Source organism: Sinocyclocheilus grahami, unplaced genomic scaffold (assembly GCF_001515645.1).
Source record: "Sinocyclocheilus grahami isolate Dianchi unplaced genomic scaffold, SAMN03320097.WGS_v1.1 scaffold671.1, whole genome shotgun sequence".
NCBI lineage: Eukaryota > Metazoa > Chordata > Actinopteri > Cypriniformes > Cyprinidae > Sinocyclocheilus > Sinocyclocheilus grahami.
In genome coordinates, this window is record NW_015505850.1 from 397,014 (window position 1) to 410,820 (window position 13,807).

Genomic DNA, 13,807 nt, shown 5'->3' on the forward strand with positions numbered 1-13,807 from the left:
CTACTACTACTACTAATAATAATAATATTGAATTCAAATTAATTATTAACATTATTAATATATATTTTATTGTAGCAATAAAAAAAAACAAAATAACAATTTAGCTATGCAACAGTGAGTAGTTAGGAAAACTACTAATTACTTTAATATATAAATAAAATATTTTTTAAAAAGTAAATTTTTTTGTATTTAAAAAAAAGCTTTATTTTAATGGTTCTAGGGTCAGGTTTAGCCTATAGCAATTATAGTTAGCTAAATCTAAAATAAAAGTCCATGATATATCCTCATTTAGATTAGGTAAAAAGTGTGTGTGTGTGTGTGTGTGTGTGTACCTGATGGAAGAGGGGACTGTGTGTGACAGGAACTCGTAGAGCATTGAGACACATTCCCAAAACCATGTCATCAGGAGCATCATTACTGTAGCACTTACAGCCGCTCACCAACAGCTGGACCACAGCCTCTCGACTGAACACCATCCTGTAAGAGACACAAACCAGCAACACTGGATACTTGACTTCTCCAATGCAGGACGTCCAAAAACATGTCATGCACAAATTGAATAGATCTTTATTGAGTACTGTGATAGGAAATATTGGTTTGTCATCAGGGGCGCAACTGCACATTTGCCGAGGGGTATGCAAGTTCAGTGTCAGCACCCCACTGTATTCTAGTAGCCTCTAACTTGTGCAGAAAACTATCTGCAAGTCAATGGCCAAAAGCCCATTACTAGCTTGTGCATGGAAGGATACAAACTCATCAGGAGTGAAAAAAGTGACAAAGGTTTGAACCCCCTTCCTCTTTTTAATACCATAGGGAAAAAAGTAAAAAAAAGAAAACAAAAGAAAAGTGTGTCACATAACATCCCCTTTAACTCCTGATGGCAGACCCCAGACAGAAGAACACTTTTTTTTTTTTCAAACAAATGTACTATTGCTTACTTTTTAGTTAGGTAATTTGAATATATATATAATTTGCCTCAAAATTATTAATACTTTTGCACAATTTTATATAGTAACATTTATTTTAAAAGAACATCTGCATTGATTTCTTTCTTCATTTTTATTTAAAGAGATCATTCATGGAAAATTTGCCATGCTAAGTGGACGATTTCCGCCAAGATTTCACCTGGTAGATAAACAAATACTATTAAAATGAATGTCATGATTCCCACTATGGCCACATTTTTTTTTCAAACAAATGTACTATTGCTTACTTTTTAGTTAGGTAATTTGAATATATATATAATTTGCCTCAAAATTATTAATACTTTTGCACAATTTTATATAGTAACATTTATTTTAAAGAACATCTACATTGATTTTTTTCTTCATTTTTATTTAAAGAGATCATTCATGGAAAATTTGCCATGCTAAGTGGATGATTTCCGCCAAGATTTCACCTGGTAGAAAAACAAATACTATTAAAATGAATGTCATGATTCCCACTATGGCCACGAAATGGCAGCAGAGGATAATTTATTGTCTCCTTTACCATTTCCACTCTGTAATATAGTTCTTTTCACAAATTTTTGTTAATGGATTTATATTTAGACATTATAAAATCACTATTATAACATTTAAAAATCTCTTTTTTTGTCAAAGTTAAGCATTGTTTTGTATTCAAGTAGCAAGGGTTTTCAACTCATTGAATCTACTTGAATTACAGATGGCCTATTTTGAATTTACAATGGCAATTTTCAGTGAAAAGTGGCTAGTTTGTATCCAATGTTAATTTATTTCAAATGTAAATCAAATGCCCATTCACAAACATGTGTTTCCCCTAAAACACAACTGAATATTAATTTGTACTTAATTGTAATTGAAATAGTTGTGAATTACATCAAGTAATACAGAGTGAATGACAATTTGTTTTATTTTTGTATTTCCTAGGCTCCAGGTATTTTAATAAAAGGGCTCACTATAGCTTTATTGCTCAGTAAGCTTGGTTCTGGGTCTTAACACCACCAAAATCTTGTTCTCCATCATTGCATAGGCCCACTCATGAATGAGACATGCAGATAACTATAGTCAACCTTCACTGAATTTTATATAATCAATGAACTCTGAAAAGTTATCAGTCAGTGTTTAACATTCTATTAGTTGTCAAAACAAATTCATTGCAGCACTTTTGTCATACCTAACTCAAGCTCTGTACAAAGGAAAATAATGTATGAATGTAAAAGTTTTTTTTCATGCATTTAAATATGGTTTCATTTTCTTTTCATTTTCGTACATTACAAATTAACGAAAAATTAGCACATATTTTCTAGTACATTTAACTGCACTGTGCTCACATTTGCCCTACTTGTGCATTAAATTATTTAAAAAAAAATTACATAGCCTATCATCTTGCGCCCTATTGTGATCTCGAATTGCAGGACAGGAAAGTTTGTTTTACTGGCATATAACAATATCTCATCAGACCGCAGTTACCTGTTGTTCTACTGAAGCTCATTTGGCTCATGCACTGCATATACTGCATACCCCGTTTTTGCGCCACTGTTTGTCATTGCAGGGTTTGTGAATCTCACACAAGAGGTTGTTGCATGTGCACTAACAACACAGTCACTTACGGTAAGCTAATTTCTGCTGGACTTGTTTCCAAATATGCTAGCAAATTGCACAGCATGTGGGCATTTGTCTGTAGGGGGCCAAATTAGAGAGCTCAGGTTCCAATTGTGGTTAGCGCACTTTGTCGTCACTTCCGTAAATTGTAATGTTCCTCAGTCATAATGGCAGTGGACTTACATTACTGATAAGTGTTTGCATTTACACCAAATTATGTATTTACAGTACACCATTAGTACACAGTACCAGAGTACACCAAATGAAAATCAATGCCCTTAAAAGCTATAAGTGTATGCATCACAATATTGAAAAATACAGTATGAAAAATAAACATTCATAGATGTATAATAGATTTACAGAAGACTTTTCGACGAGTATGACAAAGGCAATCTAAATGTAAAAACAGAGGAAATGAGCATGCATAATAAAATATCTTTATATTATATCATCTGTAAAAATTAATTTCATAATTTTTTTAAAAATGTATTCTTAAAAAAGTGTCCAGAACACATTGTCAACTAATGTCAAAAGGTTGTTTTCAGTGTGTAGCAGGCACTCACCCCCCACCACCAGTGATGTAACTGTATCCTCCCTGACCCAGTCCATACCCATAACGCTCTCCCAGACACACCAGCTCACTGGAGTCATAGCAGCTCAGCAAGGCCTGCAGTCTGGGCAAGCTGTGAGAACCAAACACATTATGCCACCCACTAACGTGTGAATTGGTGCAAACACCACAGATTCCTTGTAAAATCATGCCATTTTCCAGAAAACAGGCATATTGCCTACATGTACACAAACTGACAGCCGAATAGCCTTACCTTATAAGAGTATCATCATCCACAATCAATAGCCAATCGGTCTTGGGCACATGACTGCTCAAAAATCTCCTCAAGATGGCGAATGTTTTCCCACAGTGACCTGCAAGCAGAAAAAATTACTTAATGTGTTGGAAAAGTCAGCAAGCACCTGTCATATCCTCTACTAAGCAATGTCCCCCAAATCCAGCTACCTTATGTTTTTTAATACCTAAAGGTGAAATGACTTTGTCTGACTTTGCTGAGATCTTCACACCTCAATGCTGTCATTCAGCTGTCTGAAGAAACTGCAAATTAACACACTGTCCGTCCACAGTCTGAATGGGAAATGGAATGAGAACGGGACGCTATATATCCATTATGTACTCTTCGGATAAGTACCGTAGACATGATGTGATGTGATATCACAATGTTTCCTAAGCAAACAATCAGATTGTGATATTGAATAGACAATGTGCACCGTCAGAGGACAATGAATGAAGTAGAATGAAGAAACTGCACTAGTGAAAGTAATGTGAAAAAGCACGAAAGCATCAGCGACAATGAAGGCCATAGGAAGAGAGCAGAACAAGATGTGCTGCTGTCAGATTTCACAGGGAGAACAGGACCCTCCTCCTAACAAATATCACAAGCCCCTGTAGTGTGCTCAGATAGCCTGCAGCCACCAGTTAAATCCTCCCTCAAGACAGCGATGAGGGGAACAAGAAGCAGCCATCCTGATGTGTGACAGTGTGTACATCAGGACTGGGCATTATTCAGAGTTGACTCCCTTTCAGTTCATAAGTGTGAATTTGAATTTAATTTCAACTGGAATGACAGAAAGAATTATTTACTGAACTGCATGTCTAAGAAATTCAACACTTTACTTCCATCAAGGTCCACAAAAGTTATTTTATTATATATTCATAAAACAAATACAAATATGAGTTAAAGCAAATATTATATAATTGTTAAATTATTTATATATTCATAAAAGCAAATAAATTAATAAACAATTAATAACTTATTCTTTTTTATGGAAATTATTGTTGGTTATTTGCCTGTGTGTGTGTATAAATCCACATATACCTACATAAACACACACCTACATATATGTGTGTGTGTGTGTGTGTGTGTGTGTGTGTATATATCTTTAGTCATGAAACTCTAGATGGAACATGCTGATGGGTTGTTAACGTAACTGATGATATTCAGAGAGTTAAACTACTTGGCACAAGCTGATTGGTACATGCTGCATAGGCAGCCAATGAGCTTACTGCCTTGCATTTATATGGTTGGCTAGCATTCACTAAAAATTCACTAGAGATTCCTGCAGAGTGCTTTCAGAGTTTCTCTGAAACCCTTCACCTTCCCCAGCTCCACCTGTATAGATCTGCTATGGGTTATTTTATATGCTATTTATGCAGCAGCAGTATGTCTTAAATACTCGCAGCACTGTATCGCCGTATGCATTGGCAGTAGCAAGTTCCTGTACTTGCTTGCAGCAGCAATAATATACAACTACAGCAATAACCAACAGCAGCAGCATTTGCATTTGTTTTTGTGACAAATGAGGACATAAATTTGTATAATGACAAAGGTATGACATAGTCAAGTCAAGTCAAGTCTGCTTTATTGTCAATTCTTCCACATGTACAGCACATACACACAGAGAATTGAAATTGCGTTACTCTCAGACCGTTGGTGCATACAGATAACATAAAAACAGATAGGTACAGATTAAATACAAAAATACAAAATACAAAATACAACTATACAAATAAGGTAAAATGTAAAAAAATATATATATAAAGCACAAGGCATATGGCAGATAGAGTGCAAACCAGTAAAAGTAAACAACAGTGCAGATATAATGATTGTAGTGCAAAAAACAATGATTTGTAGTGCAAAAGAGCTTATTTCGAATGATTAAAGTGACAGTGTGTGTGTATTTGGGAGGGGGGGAGTGGGAGAGTCCATCAGAGGGTCAGAGTTCAGAGGTGCGTGGGGCAAAAGAGGGGAGGGGAGGCGAGGTCGGGAGGGAGTTCAGCTTCCTGACAGCCTGATGGATGAAGCTGTCCTTCAGTCTGCTGGTCCTGGCCTGGAGACTCCGCAGTCTCCTCCCTGATGGCAGCAGACTGATATACGGTCTGTTCAGTATAAAAACCATTACGCCTATGGGATGTCCCCACTTTTCACAAAAACAAACCTGTGTGTGTGTATATGTATAAAATACACATTTCATAAATAATTAGAACATCTCTCATGTGTGTATAGATACATTTTATTAAATATATTAATACATTAAATGTCATAATTACCTTGATTAATATTATTTAATATTATGTGGTTATTTCTCTGTGTGTATAAATCTATATCGACATATGAGGATGACAGATGCATAGACAGATTCTAACAACGTTAGAACAACAGACAGACAGAACGATAGATAGAACAGATGCATAGAACAGATAGATAGATAGATAGATAGATAGATAGATAGATATAGAACAATAGATGGAATGGTAGATAGATAGAACAACAGACAGAATGACAGACAGAACGATAGACAGAACAACAATAGATAGATAAACTAGTGTCTTTGATCCCTCTTAACTTAACACAGTGATAGACAGCCTCATTTTCATCACTTTCTGTCAATTATTAAAAGCAAAAATCCTGCTATGATTTGGCTTTGACATCAGGTGAGAACAATACAGAAAATTAATTGAATCCATTGAAGAGGGTTCTTAGTCACATACATCATGTCAATTTAACACCCTTATGAATAAACAAGTAGGCAGAACAGGGGAACAGAATGTGCCAAGAGCTTTTTAGAGCATCAAACAAAAGGGAGAAGGTGATCAAACGAATGACTGACCCATCAGAAGCTACCTGAAATAAAGTTTTCCTTTTAACTGAGTGTTAGAAAAAACCCGCAGGAAAGAGATACATCATGAATGCAGGAGTGCTGGAGGAGTTTCTATAGAAATAAGGTGATCAACTGAATGGACAAAATGGCTAAATGAAAGACTCCAGTACAGAATATGAAGGTATCTGTCCTAGTTTGTGGCTCTGATTGGACTTCCTGTTCTAATCAGAAGTAAAACACTTCAGCATCAGAGTTCACTTCAGCATGATGATCACATTTGCATATGTTATCATATCAGTGACAAACTGCCATGGAAGTGCAGCTTATCAGCTTGTGAGTGGGCTTGGCAGGATTGGAAAGTGATACTGAAAGTTGACCCTATAGCACACAGCATTTACTGACTGCTTCTTGTTATTAACTTGTTAAATTTCATTCTAATCAGCAGAAAACAGCCAAAACTTGAATCAAATCAGAATTTCACAAAAAAAAAGAAACTGATCACATTTTAAACTCTACCAGCTAGTGCATCACAATATCTGAGGTCTACAACAAACACATGAAGATCCAGGACAAAAGACTTCTGCATTCACATCCATACTATACCTCTATTCCATCTCTTAGAATCATAGAGTTCCAAAAAGCCAACACTGTATCCAGCCTGAAGTGCTAGACATTTTATGCACACATCAGAGATCTTGACTGTATTTAACAATTCAAATCATATAACAGCATCATATTTTTGACACCATCTGTTGAACTAAATTCAATTTATTGTAGTAAACTATATTAATAAAAACTGTAATGACTGGCAATGTTTCACATTTTGTAGTGAGCCATGTCTCACATTTGGATGCATTACATGCTATTAAAAATAACATAACATTACTTAAAATTGTGACACCGAAGAACTAAAATCACCTGTTAGCCATTCTATTTAGTGATTTAACAATAAATCACACATTAGATGTAAAGATCAAGTATAAAAACATAATCGATCACTCACCCCTTTCTGTGTTTGGCACTCCCAGATCAATGGTGGGTATTGAAGGATCGGCATAATCGCTGTAATACTCCAGCAGAGATGCTCGTTTAGCCCATGTTTTCTTCACCACAGGAACTGTTGTGTGGGAACAGAATCAATCAATACTTCAACACATAACAGATAAGTCCCACAATCCTCAGACCGCTGCTTTATCTTCTAGGGCTGACAGCGATCAATGTTTAATATCAAAGATCTTGGATATTGTTTTTTAAAGCTGGAGTTTAAATAAAATTTTACCAATGGAAACAAACATGATGTAAACGCAATCCATTATAATGCCATTATGTTTAAACCACCAGCATCTGCAGTAGTAGAACAACATTCTGCAGGTAAGAGAGCATCAGATTTGTAACAAACTGTTACAACTTTAATACTGATGCCTCCATTTATAACAAGACTTGTGGATGCAGCAGTTTCATCTAAAAATAATTGAAGGGGAAATATCATCCTTCTAATACCATCCTTAGAACTCCTCAAAGTGACTAGCGAGAGATAATTATGATAATCGGCGCAATTAGATGCAACTGACGTGTCAGTTGGTTTGGCGTTGACGGATTTTTTTCTTCTCTGAATTCAAACGGCAACACTTTATCTGTCTCATTAAGTTTGAATTGATGCCTGGTGCTTAGCGACTGCTCAGAGTTGCCGTGAAGGGCTATAATAGTGGAGAGAAGACTGGAGTGATGCCACCGGGGCACTCAGTCAAAGATCTCTCAATATGGAGTCACTTCGGAGGTCAAATAGTGACGCTTGCTGAACTGTTAAAGTGAGAGGACATCAGACTTCATCAGCAGTGACTTGAGCAGTGTGAAGCGGTGACGTGCAGCGTTCGAGGCACCACACGTAACCTTTCGCACAGCTTCTGACACACGATATCACTAAGTGTTCTTGTGAAGAATGGGAGGACCCATAACGTTGTTTATTAGTTATCAGAGCTGTTGAAACCGGAGATTCGCACTAAATAAAACCAAATAATCCACACATAAGATGAAATCAACAGATGCAAGAAGTAGGCCTTTTTGATGAAGCCGGTGCGCATTAACATTTACTGTAACTGTATAGAGATTTTTGCTCAAACACAGTTTTATCCAGATCCAGCTCCAGAATTAAATACCGAGGGTGCTTCAGAAATTAATGCACATAAATTTTCACGTTTATTTTTGTCCCATCCATTGTTCTTTTGAGGGTGAATCCTGCATAAATAGGTGTCATTCTCAAAACTTTGCAATGTGTATATGGCCGAAAAACAAAAGTTTTATACAAATTCTGAATTGATTATATATAGCATAGAAAGCACACAAAGAACACTCGCTTTATAATCACTAAAAAGCTGTCCATCGTCTTAGTTCATCGCAATCTCATGAAGTTTTGTTATAATGAGATGACTCGTGAGCTTGCAAAACTCAGCACTAGACAAAAACTCTGGTGTTTTGAGCGATGAGTGGATTCTCAATTAAATGCCTCTGATTGGCAATTGCATTCAAGGAATCAACAGATATGTCTGCGATTGGCTACATTGCTCAACACTGCAAAAAACACAATGTAAATAGAAAACTTTTGACGCTCTCCAGAGCGCAAACACAAATGTGAACTGGATAGTTTGCCAGATCTGTTTTGCCAATATGATGGATATGATGTGAATAGAGAATATCTCGAGTTTTTCCCGTGGGTGCTCGAGCCCCCAAGCACCCACAGGATCGGCGGCTATGGCAACGTATGTGTTAGGGGTGCTGATCATAAAGAACGTACCACTCACCTCTGTCAGAATGGAACTTCTTACAAGTTTTCACTGCTACAAAGATGTTGTCGCTCTTAACAGGCTGGCCCTGGGGACACACGGGTAAAGAGAAGGTTTTGAATAATTAAATAACGCTCAATGTTACACAGTCATCACCGTGCAATTATTCATACTATTTAAATACTTCTTTACTGTGCAGAGGTGTGAAAAAGAACGAGCACTACTAGAAAAGGTTTTTTTTCTTCAACATATACTTTTTGGACACAGATACTGAATTGGCATTAACTGAATAAATAAAAGGCTGATCATAAAATATCATTTAATAAATGACAATCGGAATGTACAACTTATACAGATATACCCATATTTTAGGCACAGATGGTTAGTACACATTTATATTTATAAATATATCAAGGGTCTAAAATTAGAATCATATTAGTTTAACAATTATAGAAGGCCACACCTTATATAGACTTCAATAAACTGATTAGGTTTGATCAGAAGCTTTGAAATACCCTGTTTTGTTATCATAGGCCGTGTTGTTATTGTCAAGTAAAACTATTAAAAATAATTGAGACAAAGCTGAAATAAAATAAAATATAAACATTAGAAATGTTGTCTTGGTAACTAACTGAAATAAGTTGACGTTGAAGTACTAAAATTATTAAACTGAAATAAAATAAATTAAAGATAAAAAGAAATATTAAAAAATACAATACAATAAAATTCAAATTATAAAAATAAAATACAATTACTAAAATTCAAATTGAAAACTGAAAATATAAAAATAAAAGTGAATAAATACTACAATATTATATAATTAATACTAAAATAACACTAATGCTAAGATTAAAAAATGCTCCTGAGCCACTCAAAAAAAAATAAAATAACTGAGGCTTTATTTAATATTATATAAGCTACAAGTTATTTAATATTCTCTGTTATGAGTTGGAGTAAAACTATCCAAAAATGGAGAATGATACAGATAACTGTGGAATAAATGAATTAAATTAGCTGCACTACTCTTAAAATAAGCACACCGACAGAGAATAGTATAGTACTAAACTTAGCGAGTGAATCATTTCTTACAGGCCATGAAACTGTAATTATTTTTTATTCCAGAAATATATTTTCATCACTATGACAAAGGAATTATTTAATTGTTTGTTAATTGTTTATTTGTGACAACAGCTCAGGTCGCTTTGTTCAGCATAAGTGATAAGTGATGATTCAGTCTCTGCTGTTGAAACTGCACCTGTGAAGTCACATCAGTCACGATTTTCATTTTGGAGGCTTCCCATTAATGTGAGGGATATTCCACATTAGTGTGTTAAGTCACCCTTTATAAACTATTCTAATTTGCCACTGTGCATCACAACAGGTGTTTTCAAACCATCAGCAATAGTCATAGTGTTATACTTGCAATGCAAAGTTACCGACAAGACCATTTACTCAAGTCATTTTTACTAGCATAGATGCAAGCTTTAAGAGTCACAAACTGCAATGGAGGTTGTTTATCCTCAGGAAACATCTGCCCTACCAAATCAAACTTGTGATTTTCACCATTCAACGGACACTGCAGTCCAACTTCTTTTTGTATTATGCCAGTGTGTGTTTCTGTATATTTCTGGTTGATGTTTTGGTACTGGATTTGAGGAGAGCATGCCAAGGTCTGATAACCGTAACCGAGGTAAAAGTGCTCAGCACTGCTTCAGGGAGATATTGCTTTGATCTGAGCCTACTGTGAATATTAAATGCCAAGAGATTCTGGATGTTGTTGTCAGAAGAGACGACACATTGAGGCAGGAGAGGACAGCTAGTCCTGACTGAAATAACCCGATAATGCTGGTGCCCTTTAGAATAGCCTGCAGTGAAGATGGCTGTTGAAAACAGTCATGGTTATTTAAAATATTTAGCGCTCCTTAATCTTTTTGTAGGATATAAAATATTATATATGATAGAAGATATTTTTAATTATTCAATAGCAGTGAATGAAGAGGTATCATACTGATTACAAGTACAGTATGGAGTACCACAAGGCTCAGTACTAGGACTGTTGCTTTTCACGCTTTACATGTTAACCTTGGGAGATATCATCAGGAAACATGGTGATAGCTTTCACTGTTATTCTGATGATACTCAGCTCTATACAGTGGGGCAAAAAAGTATTTAGTCAGCCACCAATTGTGCAAGTTCTCCCACTTAAAAAGATGAGAGAGGCCTGTAATTTTCATCATAGGTATACCTCAACTATGAGAGACATCCCCACTGTATATCGTCATGGCCCAACGATACATACCAATTAGCAAAACTGATATATACCAATTTGCAAAACGGAATGCATATTTGATATAAAAAAATGGATAACTAGTAATTTCCTACTGCTAAATTCTGAAAAAAAAAACAAAAAACAGAGGTGTTAATTATTGGACCAAAAACCTCCACATGTAATGAGCTAGAACACTGTCTAACACTTGATGGCTGCTCTGTCAGTTCTTCGTCATCAGTTAGGAGCCTAGGTGTGCTATTTGATAGAAATATTTCCTTTGAAAAACATGTTTCTAGCATTTGTAAAATCTAATTTTTCCATCTTAAAAATATATCTAAATTACAACCTATGCACTCAATCTCAAATGCAAATGCAATCTTGCAAATTTTTTATAAAGCCCTGAATGGTTTAGCTCCTCAGTACTCGAGCGAGCTCACATCACATTATAGTCCTTCACATCCGCTGCAATCTCAAAACTCTTGCCATTTGATAATACCTAGAATATCAAAATCATCCGTTAAAGGAACCGGGAACACATTTCATAACACCCGATGTACTCATTACATGCCATCATTAAGAATGGAATTTACACTAATATTAGTCTGTTTCATTCTTATTCTGAGGTCACCGTAGCCACCCAGATCCAGTCCATATACAGACCAGATGGTGGATCAGCACCTAGAGACGACCACTACAGCCCTGAATGTCAGCAGAGACCATATCAACTAGATGAGCCCGAGAGACAGATCACCAGCGAATACCTAGTCAATTAGATGGCCATTAGGAAAAGTCTTCTGCACATATTGTTTTATGAGGTATCAATCTTGTCAAATAAGACTGTCTAGTTCACTCGATTCAGAGCCTCAATCCCAGCAGCTTATGAATTATGTAATATAATGTTTCCAAAAGAAACCACAAAGTAGCACTTAAAATCAATGAGATTGTAATGGTCCATAATGGAAACAGGCGACTGACACTTTAATGTGCTTGATGGTGATGTATGTGAACAACCCAACTTCACATATTCATAGTCATTTGAGTAAAGTTTTAAGCATAACAATTATGCAGTGAACACATGGGCGCAGTCTTCAGACTGAAACAGGATGAAAAGGCTCATGACTAACATTGTTCACCAATGTGCGGTCATTGGTGAACAAAATGGACGAGATACGACTTCGCATCACCCACAGTAAGAGACTTTTGAATTTGCAACGTCATGGTTTTCACAGAAACATGGCTACACAGCGACGTACCCAATAATGCTATTGAGCTAGCCGGACGCTACACGCTCTGGGCAGATAGGACGGCAGATGACTCCGGCAAGACCAGAGGCGGAGGATTGTGCATTTATGTTAACAAAGCTTGGTGTACGAACTCTGTCATTGTTGGGAGACACTTCTCAGCTAACCTAGAGTTTCTCACGGTTAAGTATAGACCTTTTTATCTGCCACGGGAGTTCACTTCCACCATTATAACTGCAGCCAATATTCCACCGGATGCTAATGGCAAGCTTGCTATGAACGAACTGCATGCGGCCATTAGTAAACAACAGACTGCTCACCTGGAGGCTGCATTTATTGTCGCGGGTGATTTTAATCACTCCAACTTAAAGACAGTGCTCCCTAAATCCCATCAGCATGTTTCCTGCCACACTAGAGGAGACAAAACTTTGGATCATGTTTACACAAACATTGATGGAGCTTACATCGCGACCCCCCTCCCCCACCTGGGACAGTCTGATCACCTTTCTTTGTTTCTCATCCCTAAGTATTCACCTCTCATCAACCGTGTGAAGCCATCAGTGAGGACCATCAAAGTGTGGCCAACAGGAGCAGACTCTTTACTTCAGGACAGGTTTCAATACACGGACTGGAGTATGTTTGCTTCTCAGGCTGCCTGTGGCTCTCACACGGACATTGATATCTATACCTCCTCTGTAATGGATTACATCAACACCACCATTGACAAGCAACTCCACTCCAACGGTCACAGACGTCTCTTTCCTTAACGAGCTGAATGACTTTTATGCTCGCTTCGACAGTGACAGCAAGGAGACGGCCACCAATATCACACTCTCAGCAGACCACCAACCCCTCAAACTCACCTCCACAGATGTCTACACCGCATTGAGCCGGATCAACGCACGTAAGGCTGCTGGCCCCGACGGCATTCCTGGATGTGTGCTTAGGGCATGTGCAGCGCAGCTCGCAGGGGTCTTCACAGACATTTTCAACCTGTCCCTCACCCAAGCAACTGTGCCAACATGCTTTAAGTCCACATCCATTGTGCCAGTGCCGAAACACTCCTCCCCGACGTGCCTGAATGACTACCGCCCCGTAGCACTCACACCTATTGTTATGAAGTGCTTTGAGCGACTGGTCCTAGCACACCTCAAGAACTGCCTCCCACCCACACTGGACCCACACCAATTTGCCTACCGTAGCAATAGGAGCACAGAGGATGCAGTATGCACAGTGCTGCACTCGGTACTCACACACTTGGACAATAACAACACATATGTA

At 37.1% G+C, this 13,807-nt stretch overlaps 1 protein-coding gene across 1 annotated transcript in view; it reads right to left on the reverse strand.

Annotated features, from left to right (window-relative positions):
• Positions 1 to 13,807, reverse strand: part of LOC107558988 (beta-1,3-glucosyltransferase-like) — a 75,871-nt gene that overhangs the window by 1,788 nt on the left and 60,276 nt on the right. The window contains exons 10-14 of the mRNA XM_016242701.1: positions 9,035 to 9,104; positions 7,240 to 7,353; positions 3,389 to 3,488; positions 3,128 to 3,247; positions 333 to 477 (exon numbers count right to left, since the gene is read on the reverse strand). Coding sequence (XP_016098187.1) covers positions 333 to 477; positions 3,128 to 3,247; positions 3,389 to 3,488; positions 7,240 to 7,353; positions 9,035 to 9,104 — 549 coding nt within the window. The remainder of the gene's footprint in view (positions 1 to 332; positions 478 to 3,127; positions 3,248 to 3,388; positions 3,489 to 7,239; positions 7,354 to 9,034; positions 9,105 to 13,807) is intronic.